We start from the raw sequence: 12744 nt of genomic DNA on the forward strand, positions 1-12744 counted from the left end.
ACTAAAATATATAATGGATATAAATAAAAGCATGGATAAAATTACACTAAGGAATAAAGGTCTCAGGCTTTTAGTAGTCTATTCTGGAATATGCAAGACACATCAAAAGACATCATTAAAATAGTGAAAAGATAAGCCACAAATGTGAGAAGATATTTGAAACACGTAAAAGCAACAAAGGACTTATATTCCTAATATATAAAGAAACTCTACACATCAATAAGAAAAAAATCCAATAAAATTTTTTTCAATTTCAATTTAAAATTTATTAATTTAATTTTAATTAAATTTTCAAAAATTTAAAGCATAAAACTTAAATAGGCACTTCATAGAAGAGGCTATCCAAGTGGCCAAAGAGCATACACAAAGTTGTTCAATCATATTCGTATTCAAGAAATGTAAATTAAAACAAATGGCATTATACACCCTACCAGAATGGCTAATGTTAAGAGAATGCCAAATGTTGACAAGAGTGTAAATGACATAAGCCCTCATACTTTTCTGGTGGAAGAATAAATATGTACCCCACTTTGGAAAATTATTTGGCATTATCTACTCAAATTGAAAATATGCATACCCTACCACTCAACAATAATTTCTAGGTATGAGAACTACATGTGTGCACCAAGAGACATATAAAAATGTTCACAGCAACATCATTCATAGTGGCTTCAAAATGTAAATGATCCAAATGTCCATCAGTAGTAGAATGCACAGCATTTACAAGCAAATGAATATTACACAAAAATGAAAATTAATAAACTAAAGCTATAACCAAAAGCATTGGTGAATCCCACAAAAAACAATATTGAGCAATAGAGAAAGACACAAACACCCCCATATGAGTTCATTTATATAAAATTCAAAAACTGGCAAAACACCCAGTGTAACAAGACAAGCTAGAGATCCTTTTGGGGAGGAGGGGTAGATAGTGACTAGAAAGGAGCACTCAGAGGGGTTTGTGGAATTTAACTATCAAGATGGTAGTTACACACATGTTGATGATCATTCATTGAGTTGTACATTTATGTTTCCATGTTTTAACATTTATAAATACTTGTGTTATACTTTGCAATAACATAATTTTTAAAATATTAATATTAATATAAAATAAAATATTAATAAAATAATATTAAACATAATTTAATTTTTTTTTTGCAGCAGGGGGACGTTTAATTGTGGGTTCTTCTGATGTTAACAAGTCTGACACTTCACAAGACGCTCCCCGCTGTCACCAGCTTTGCTCAGGGCGGCCCTAAGGACGGCAGACGCCCCAGGGATTTTCCAGACGCGCAGGCTTCTTGCCCCACGTGGAGCCTGGGCTGCCAGGTGCAGCCCGGCCGTGGGTCGGGGGCACGTGAGCACCGTGACAAGAAGAGCGGACGTGCCGTCACCGGAGAGTTCAGCCACCGGGAATTGGAATTAAATAGGAACAGAAAGCCACTGCCCATCAAAAAATAGCTTTTTGAAGTCATGTGTTCTATATTTATTTCATTTTTCCTGAAGCATATGTACAATATACTATCTAAAACTAGAAAAATCCTAGGTTTAATTCCAGGGTTGTGCTAATTTACACAGTACATTTGTGTCCCATATTTTACACAAGCATTTAATAGAGTCTATGGTTTTTAGACTTATTTCTACTGCTTATAGATTAACTACTTGTAATTGATCTATTCTTATCATCTTTCTTGTTATATTCTTTGTTGGGAGACTGAGAAACAAATAAACATTAAAGTGTTCTGAATTTCCCTCATTATCTTTCATTTTTTCACTGACTTCAAGTTTATGCTTCAAACTTACCATTTTCAAACAACTCATTTATTCCCAGTTGAAAATATAATTTCAAATTATACAGGGTAAGTGAAAGATGACATGAAAAATAACAAGATGCAAAATTTTAGCAGTTTTCTAATATCAGGATTGATTGCAATAGGAAGGAGAATAATCATCACATTCTTAGACGAACTTTCATGCTTATTAAATACTGTAACAAAAATAGGTTGAACTTATTTGCTGGCATCAAAAGTTTTTTTGTATAATCAAAGCATCACCACCACCATTAGCACAAAGCTGTAAAGCCGGCTCTATCTTTGGACTCTCTAGTAATCACATTCCAATCACTGAATCTGGCAGACTGGAACCTCTCATTGCAGGTCTGCAATATAAGCATAATCTCTTCTGTCTACTGTAAAGACCTGTTCACTTTTACCTGGATGCACTAACACAACCAGGTTCCTAACAACACTGCCTTATACACAATTGGGTCATATAATAGACTAGGATTCTGCTGATGTTTCTCATATATTGGGGTGACAAAACTTTTTGTGAGTACTAAAATTCAAACATTTCCCCAAAAATCTTTTTTGTTAAATTGTTGCTTGCTCCAGAAATATGAGACCTAAATTATTGCATGTCTTCACAGACCCATACTCCAATTTACAGTTTAAACCTCCAAGTTCCCAATAGAGAACGTGATACTTCCTCACATCCTCCTTTATCTTATTCCTCTTTGGAAATTGAATTCTGAAGAATTCTCAGGCACCTATAAGAACATCTTTGAAATATTTTCTTTGAAATCCTTTCAAGTAAAATAAATATGCTTAATAAATATTCTCAGAAATTTTCTTTGAAGTTCTCAGCATAGTAATCTCATATAGCCTCACTATGCAGAATACCAAAGCCCAAATCAAGTGGGATGGTGTTTATAACATGGTTTCAGTCTCAATATATGATTGGGTACTTGATTATCAAGGCACCTGAACTGACCGTGGATTAGGAATAAAGACAGATGACTGTCCTGAAGTTACTGAAAAAAGTGAAATCTAGGAAATTCTACCGCTTAGAGACCACCAGGGTGCCAAATATTTGTCCCTGATAAAACAGACCTTAGGTCTAAATTTCAATAAAGGTACTCAGATGGTTGGAGGAGGAAAGATAGTAGGTGGCATCCAAAAATAGTGGCTGACACATCAGAGGGAGAATCTAGGCCACCTGACTTATTTCCAAGTTTCACTAAATAAAGAGGCAGAAGCTTCTCAGGATCAATAGCCCTTGATCCTAGCTGGATATTAAATCACCTGGGATACTTAAAAAAAAAAAAATACCAGTGTTTAAGTAAACACCAAATATTAATTAAAGTCTTTAAGGGTGGAGTCCAGCATAAATATTTTTTAAAAATGTTATTTATTTGAGAGAGAGAGAGAGAGAGAGGGAGGGGCAAAGGAGGAGGGGGAGGGAGAGAATCTCAGGCAGATTCCACGCTGAGCGCAGTGCCCAATGTGGGGCTCCATCTCCTGACTCTGAGATCATGACCTGAGCTGAAACCAAGAGTCAGACACTTAACTGACTGAGTCACCCAGGTGCCCTGGATCACACTTTAAATAGCAAAGTTTCTAGAACAATGGATCTCAAGCTTGGCTGCATATTAGAATTACCCGGTGGTCCTTTTAAAAAAATACCTACATTTAGGCCCTGCCCCCAGAGATTCTGATTGGTATGGGGCTTGGCCATCACTATGTTCTTAAAACTCTTAGATATAGTCAATGTTGAGAACCACTGTTCTGAAAAACTGACACACTGCATCCAGCTATGAGGGAAAAAAAAAGATGTCAGAAGCAGAGGGAACAAGTTTATTTATGTTTGTTTACTAAGTATTTGTCAGGTGATGTGAACATATTTTCTCAAACACTAGAAGATAATGAAAATTCAAAGTAACCATTAAGGTTTAGTCCAACATATGTAATCCATTCTCAGAATCTAAGAGGGAATCTGGACTAACTATAAGCAGATGAAGGATTGAATGAGAAAAATCTACCTAATTGTCTCTTTATTACATTCCCAGACTCCACCTCATGAAAAAAAAAAATCCTGAAAATATCGAGGACACTTTTACACCTCCACTCTCTATCCACTGACACAGAGACGACCATCCTTGTATCATGCAGGCGAAGATACACAAGAGTATTTTCTTTACACAGTCCTGACAATAGTCATTCTACCTCTGGCAGAAGTACATGGTATTTGAGTAAGCTTAATGCCCTAACTGTACTTATTGTGATTGAAACAAGGAGCATACTGATGGTAGTGCCTCTCTATGAAAAATAATTGGGAAACTGTAAAATACTACAAATCAGTGAAGAATCAAAATAATCTCAATGGCCCAAAGGAAGATCATACCTCTGAAAATTATCTACTTCGGGAATGAAAGGAAATGCCCAGAAATAGCTGGGAATCATCAATAGACTATAAAAATAGAGACTCTATCAAGCAGAATAAGAAAAACTAATTAGGAAAGAATGGGAAGAAATATAAAGAAAATAGTATGAGATAAGAAAGAACTTTAAGAAAATTAAAAATGCAACCACAAAATCAAAACTAATAATAGAAATAGTAAAATGCAGAACTGATATTGCAGAGAATCAAATGGATAATATGAGAAACTAACTTCAAACTACAAAAGAAAAAGACAAAGAACAGATATCACTATTCCAACATGTAGATAATTAATATTCACAAAGAAGATAACAAAGTAAGTGGAACAGAATCAGATAAAACAGGAAAATGTGCTGTAAGCAGAAAAATACCAGTGTATGCACATTGGAAAGGCCTTTTAAGACACCCACCAGTAGGCCTGTCTTAGCAATTTTCTTAATTAAAGGGACCCAGAAAAATGTCTATAAGCTTTCAGGCTTAAAAGATATAACCTTAAAAATGAAAAAAAAAATAGAGACTACAGATTTCTCTGCAACACTTACTGAAAACAGATATTGAATAAAGCAATATATATAGAATATTAAAAGTAAAATTGTTACCCCAAACTTGCTATGCCACTAACTTCATATCTGAATATATGGGAATGACTAAAGGGGTACTGTGGGTTTGTGGGAGGTCAGGGACTGTTTAAAATGACAGAGACTCAATCATGGTTAAGAGATGGTGAGAAAAATCCAGTTGAGAGGAAGAAGCCAACTAGATTATAAATTGTGTACACTTCCAAATGGGAGGGAACAGGAAATAAACAAAATTGAAAAGAAAAACTCCCTTATTGCATCAAGAGAAAGTTTTAAATGTAGGCACATAGGTATGTTTAATAGGAGAGAAGTTGAATGAGTTCGTTCTGATGAGCTACTTTCCCTGCAAAGGAGAAAGCATCTGCTAAATGATGGTTAAAAAAAAGATGGTAGAGAATGATGAAAAAGTTTGAAAAACAGTTAATTTAAAGATCAAAGAAATGTAGTAGAACTCAATAGGTGCTGTTGAAGGTCAATTATATCATGAATTTAAATAGTTACAACCTGCCCTGTTGAATGATTGATTACATACAGCACAGCGTGCCCATTGGGGCTACATAGGAAAAGTAGGAACACAGAGGGACCCCAACATAAGTATGGTTAAGTGGGAGTAAAGGTATGAATAAAATTAAAACAGGGACCCTATGATATTTAGAATATTAGCAGAAGTATTACTAAAATGATAGGCTATGAAATCAGAGTAGGCTAAGAAAACAATGAAAGAAAGATGATAGTATGGACAGAAAGAAGTAGAGCAGGCAAGCAGGAGAGATGCGTGGTCAGAAAGCAAAGCGAATGCACTTACCTCAGAGGCACAGTAATTACCGAGGAGAAGGGAGCTAGGTGCAATGAAGGAGAGGGTCATAGGAGATGGGAGTGTCAAGAAACTGAAAGCCAGGTTCTTGGTTATGTCATGGACACAGGCTTTCATAGCACTCATAAATTGTTAACAACTACCGTATCGCTATATTTTGATATTCTGTATCTACTTCCAGAGGAAGAACATTCAAAATAGTAGAATGTCCACATCCTAAGGGGGAAATTTGGCCAGCATCAGCAACAGTATGTGGGAACTTAATAAAGGCATTCCCCCCAACACCAGGGTTTTAGAGAAATGACTATTATTTGTATATATTATCAATAGTTTATACAACTAAGTTTTACAATTTATGTGTATTTCCTCAATCACAAATCTAAGCCAATTCTCACCTTCACAAAGCACAACTCAAGAAGAATAAACAAGGTTTGGTTTTTCTCTCTCACTTCTCCCCCATCGGACCAACCAGCGTCTCTTATAAAGTATAAACAATTTTATGAGTATGAGGTATGACTGCTAATTATGGATTTAAGCAAGTATAATATTATTACCATTGTAAATTTAATAAAAAACAAGAAGAAAGATTCTTACCAAAGGAAGGTGACTCTCTCCCATCCTCTAATCCTGAATCTCTCTCTCTGTCTCTCTTTCTGTGTTTATGACCACGATGCCTGTGACGTCGATGGCTTTTTCTTCCTCCCAGGGGCACATGAACTCCAATAAATAGTGTCCGATGACCTTCATCAGAAGCAAATGCATGAATTAAACTCTGAATTATTCCAAAGCACAGAAGATGATGATTTACGTATCAATGGAACTCAATTCAATTCAATCCAGCAAACCATTTTTGAGTGTTTATGGTATGTAAAGCTTGCAACTTGGCATTTATTTTGGCACTTAGACCTATTGAAATATACCACAGATCTATCACAAACATTTACAATACTAATTATTTGGTTATATATCTTATAATCACCATTAAATTATTAATTGTCTTAATCTCTCTGTGTCTACTCCTCATAGTTAGAATTATACTCTTCTCATTAAGAAAATTTATTCTATTTTCTCCCTACCCTCAACAGTATTATACTACCAGTTCCCTTCCCTTCACAGTTAAGTATGTGAAACAATCACTATCCCATAAAACAGGTTTCACCAATGTCCGTAGTAATGCCAAATACCGTGGAATTTTTTTCGTTCCATTATTTCTCTCTGTGGCTCTTGATACAATTGACCACTCCCTTCTCTATGACCACTTTCTCTTGGTACTCTTTCTTCTCCTTTGTTTTGTTCATATTAGTTTCCTTTGCTGGTTCTTCTTCTATTTACCCATTCAAGGTCGAAGATCCCCAGGCTCTATCTTTGACCTTACGATTTCAGCTGATACATATTTATTACAGGCTCTGAGGCCTAAAACTTAATGACAGATTGCTCTCTTGGACTGCAGGCCTATATATCCATCCACCTATTAGACATATTACTTGCGTATCCTTCCCACGGGCACGTCAAACTCAACACGTCCATGGAACTCATCATTTTCTTTGACTCCCAAGTACCAGCCATTATCATATATCTTAGTAAGTGTGCCATCTATCCAGAAGGCCATCTAATTTATCACCAGGTTCTCCTTTATATCTCTAGAATCCATTCCCTCTTCAGTATCCCTAGTGCTACTGTCTTAGTTGGATTCTGATCATTTCCTACCAGAACTGTTGTAAGAACATTCTCCTTCCGGATTTTTTTTTCTTTCTTAACCACACTCTTGTCCCACCTTTTATCCATCCTGAATGCTGATGGCTTTTTTTTTTTCCCTAAAAATGCAAGTGTGACTACATTACTCCCCTGCTTTAAACCCATTGATTGTTCTCTGTTTCCTATATGATAAAGTTTTAATACTCTTTAAAGCCAAATAATCTGACCTCTGCCTACATATCTGGCCAGGCTTCTAAATATACTCTGCCTCACATACTATAAGCCAGTGTGAGCCCCTTAATCCCTTTAGCCAGATGTTCTCAACTCTGTTTTCACTTAATACTATTCTTATTCTTCCAACTGTAGGAAATGTCTTTGTCTTTCTTAACTATCTGGTGAATACCTACTCACCTTTCAGGTCTCTAAGGATTATGCCACCTATAAAATTTTCCATATCCTCTCACTCTAAATACAGTTGACCACTTTCTTCTTTAAGTACTTCCTCTAGTACTTAATAACTCTTGATTGTAATTATTTACCTTAAAGTATTCTTCTTACAAATCTTCCCCAAGAAGGACATTGTGTACTTCATTTGTATCTTTAGCACCTGACACAGTACCTGGCATACAGCAGATGCCTAACAAATGTTTACTGAAATAACAAACATTTTATTGAGTGGTATTATGCTAGGTATCAAGAATACAAATATAAACAAGAAATTATTTTATTTTTATAAGTCAGCAGGTTTCAGCCCTCCCCAACTTATGTAAAAAGTGGGACTCACAAGTGTGATTTATTGTCCTGGGTATCTCTTCCCTGAACAAACATATCATTATAAAGGAAGAGAAGATGTGAACCCCAGAACAAACATACATTAACCTATGCATTCAACACAATCACAAATTTCCGACATTATTATTTCAATATAACTAGAACAAACAATCTAAAATCTATAAGGAAAAACTAAAAGAAAAATAACCAATAACATCTTGAAGTTCAAGGAGAGAGAATTTACCTTATGAAATATCAAGATATACTACAAAGTTGTATACTTAAAATAATTCACAAATTTTGGCATCTTAAATGTTAGTAATGTCAAATTACTTGGACCATCACTACATTGTTATTTTCTAATATGTTGAAGGTTATTAATCAGGGGGAATGTGCAGAGCAAGAAAGAGAATTCAGATGGACCCTTGTGTAAAACTAACATTTAAGAGAAAGAAAAAGAAATTAAATGCTTAAAAGTAAAAAAAAAAAAAAATGAAGTCACAGACTTCCAATTAAATATGGGAGATTAGACATCTGCTTTTTATCTCTATTGTCTCTGGAAATTGCCTTCTTAATGCCAAGTTAGTAAACAATTTCTTAAAGAACACTAATCAAAAAAGAAATGATTAATAAGTTTTATTACATTTAAGTCAGGAACTTCTCTTCATTATAAGAGTTGGGGAGCCACAAGGCATAAAAATATATTTCTAACACAAATAACTGATAAAAGACTAATAAACAAGATATAAAAAGAAATCCTACAAATCCTAAGAAAAAGATAAAAACCCAACGGGAACATAGACAAAAATTTAAATGGCACTTAATAAAAAAGAAAATACAAATCGCAAATAAATGTAGGAAAAGGTGCTCAACTCCACTAGTTCTCAGGGAAACAGAAGTTCAAACCATAATGAGATATCTCTATACTCCCACCATCTTGGCAAAAATTGAGATGGTTGACAATTCTATGTCTTGGTGTGGTGCAGACCAGTTTCTCATATAGTACCAGTAGTCTTATACAAAACTACTTTGAAACTGCATAGCATTCTTTATTGAAATTGAAAATAGCATTCTTTACAACCCAGCAATTTCCTTGAATCCTAGAGAATTGCATGAAGATGTATAAAAATATAAGAGACATGTATAAGAATCTCTACAGCTGCACTGCTTATAAAGACAAAGTGCTGGAAACAACCCCCAAAATCCATTAACAAAATTTATAAGGAGATATTCACACAGTGGGATATACATAACAAGAATGAACAAAGCAGAGATATGCATAACAATATAGATGAATCTCACAAACATACTATTGAGCAAAAAAATATATATAATAGAATTTCTTTTATAAAGCTTTAAAAATAGAAGAACTAAAATATATTGCTCAGAGATACATACACAGGAAAGATCAGTACAAAAGTCAGAATACTTGTTACCTCTCGCATAAAGGTGAATAGGACCTGTGACTGAGGAGAGGCACATGAGGAGCTTCTGGGGTGTTAGACATGTTCTGTTTCTTCATACAAGTTTTTGCTTCAATAATACTTAAAATTTATACATAAGCTTTCTGTACTTTTCTGCATGTATGTTTCATTTCAAAATTTAAAAAAATTAAAGAAACCAAAGAGGGAGAGTTTCAAGAAGGGGACAGTTACTAGTTTATGTGCTATAAAGGAGTCAAACAAGATTAAGACTAAAAATTAGCCATTACAGTTGGAAATTAATGCTTATCTGTTACCTTCATAAAAGTAACTTCAGTGAATTAGGAAATGAGTAAAATTGAGGAAGTTTAGGCAATAAATATTTCCTAGACTTGAAAATAAAGGCTTTACAGAAGGCAGTACTTGAACTAAATCTCAAGATTGCAAAGGTTTCTAATAATTACTGATTAAGATAACCATTCCCCAGATGGACAAAGATAAGGGGCACCAGGCACCTTAGGGCAAGTCCAGAGGGCCTGGCTGGGTATAGTGAATATTGTCTTTGTTTATGAAATGTAGATTTGATGGGCATGTGCCAAAAGTAACATCCTAAAAAGTTGCCAAGTCAAGGCTAAAATAAACCATCTGAAACCACATCCAAGCATAATCAGATAAAAGGATGCCAAGACACACAGCTGAACTGATGTCTTGAGGACATTAAATGCAAGGAAGACCAAACTGAAGGAGTTTCCTGAGGCAGAATCTTGCAAGGCTGGTTAAAATATCAAAATTCACTTGGGTAAATAACTATGATTGAATTGTTGGATCACATGGTAAGCTTATGTTTACCTATATGAGAAACTGCCAGACTGTCTTCCAAAGTGGCATTTGCATCCCAACCAGCAATGAATGAAAGTTCCTGGTGCTCCACATTCTTGCCAACATTTGATGTTGTCAGCATTTTGGATTTTAGCTATTCTAATGGGTGTGTAGTGATATCTCACTTTTAATTTGCAATTCCCTAATGACATACAATATTGAGCATCTTTTCATATGCTTATTTACTATCTGTATTTCTTCTTTGGTGAGGTGTCTGTTCAGATTTTTTCCTAATTTGTAATTGGATTTTTGTTTTCTTATTGTTGAGTTTTAAGGGTTCTTTTTATATTTTGGATATAAGTCCTTTATCGGATATGTCTTTTGCAAAAATTTTCTCTTTAGCTTATCTTTTCATTCTTGTAACAGTCTTTCATAGAGTGTATGTTTAAATTTTAACGAAGTTCAATTTATCAATTTTTCTGTCATGAATTGTGTTTTTGTGCTGTATCTAAAAAGTCATCATCAAACTCAAGGTCACCTAGATTTTCTCCTATGTTATTTTCTGTAAGTTGCACAAGTTCGTGTTTTACGTTTAGGTCTACGATCCATCTTGAGTTAATTTTTATGAAAGGTATTAAGATCTCTGTCTAGATTCTAATCTAAATACTGAATTCACTCATTAGGTATTTGCCCCAATGAGTTGAAAGCTAATGTCCACACAAAAACCTGCACACAAATGTTTATAGCAGCTTTATTCATAATTGTCAAAAAATGGGAAACAACTAAGATGTTCTTTAAATGAATAAACAAACTATGGTATGGCATACAATGGAGTATTATTAAACAATAAAAAGAAATGAGCTATCTACCATGAAAAAATGGAGAAACCTTAAATCAATATCACTAATTGAAGAAGTCAGTGAAAAAGCTATGTACCCTAGGATTCCAACTATGTGAAATTCTGGAAAAGGTGAAACTATAGAGACAGTAAAACTGCCAAATGTTTCCAGGGGTTCAGGGATAGGTGGTAGGGATATTTAAGTAAAGCACAGGGCATTTTTAGAGAAGTGATACTATCTTGTATGATACTGTGATGGTGGATATGTAATACTACACATTTGTCAAAAGCCGTAGAAATATAAAAAAACAAAGAGTGAACCCTAATGTAAACTATGAAATGTATTTAAAAATTATCTTCTAATACTGGTTCATCAATTGTAACAAATGTATTCCACTAATGAAAAATGTTAGTAATAGGGGAAACCGTGTGCAGGGAGGAGAAGGGCATATGGGAACTTTCTCTACTTTCTGCACTATCTCCGCAAACCTAAAACTGCTCTAAAAAATAGTTTTTTAATTAAAAAAGAAGTCAAGACTCATAGCTCAGAGTAAATTACATGTAAGGGGGGAGAGGACTAACACTGTGTTCTCATGGTAATATATTTTATGAAAATTTATTAATGTAAAATATCTTCATGATGGGAGATACTTGAGTGTCTGCGGACATGTTGAGCAACTAAGAGGAAATAGAGGCATAAATACGTTTAGGTTGGATTTAATGGAATGTATTTACGTGATTTGCAGGCACCTCCATATATGAGTAAGTTATTGTTAGCTATCATAGAATTGGAATAGCTTCCAGGAATACTCCTTGTACCCACTGTGCTAAATTCACCTGACATCGTGACACCAAGGTTCAGGGCTGAAGTGGTATTACAAGATGCAGAGAATCACAATCTTCCTCACATTGGAAGTATGTGAGTAGTAGAGAAGAAGCAAAATTTCAATTGTATAGAGCCAGAGTTCATCTCCAGAAAATTCTAAATCTTACAGGTTATATATACAAGAAACTTGACAGAAGTTTTCTTAAATTTTAAGACCACCCCAAAAATTTTTGTGAAATTATAAATAAGTTGTAAAGATGAAAGAAACCTTTCTAGACTACGTTAGTAAAAAATAAATTTTAATTAATAATGATAAAGGGCGCCTGGGTGGCTCAGTCATTAAGCAACTGCCTTCAGCTTGGGTCATGATCCCAGGGTCCTGGGATCAAGCCCCACATCGGGCTCCCTGCTCCGCGGGAAGCCTGCTTCTCCCTCTCCCACTCCCCCTGCTTGTGATCTCTCTCATGCTGTCTCTCTCTGTCAAATAAATAAATTTAAAAAAATTAATAATGATAAGGATAGAGTTAATTTTCCATATCCCCATCAGAAAATGATATTTAAAAATCGTTGACATTAGGGGTCAAAAATGTAGGGGGAAAAAGTATTACAGAGGTATGTCAGTTCATTTTTAAAAGTATGCTATTTCTCCAAATGGTACAGTTTTGTGCTATTTATCACTTTCCAAATAAGTATTTGTTGATTTTTTTCTCATTCTAAATAAATATCTACTTTTGTACCTACTTTATATTCAAATGTTGACTTTTTTC

General features: G+C 34.6%; 1 protein-coding gene across 3 annotated transcripts in view; it reads right to left on the reverse strand.

Annotated features, from left to right (window-relative positions):
- The window catches only part of SLC4A10 (solute carrier family 4 member 10), a 209817-nt gene that overhangs the window by 150336 nt on the left and 46737 nt on the right, over positions 1–12744 (reverse strand). For all 3 annotated transcript variants that reach the window (XM_028113059.1, XM_088022143.1, XM_028113061.1), the window contains one exon: positions 6202–6348. In XM_028113059.1, the coding sequence (XP_027968860.1) occupies positions 6202–6348 (147 nt within the window). The remainder of the gene's footprint in view (positions 1–6201; positions 6349–12744) is intronic.

The sequence above is a fragment of the Eumetopias jubatus genome, unplaced genomic scaffold (genome assembly GCF_037043125.1).
Source record: "Eumetopias jubatus isolate StellerSeaLion01/CBP00866 unplaced genomic scaffold, mEumJub1_p1.0 scaffold_3, whole genome shotgun sequence".
Lineage (NCBI taxonomy): Eukaryota > Metazoa > Chordata > Mammalia > Carnivora > Otariidae > Eumetopias > Eumetopias jubatus.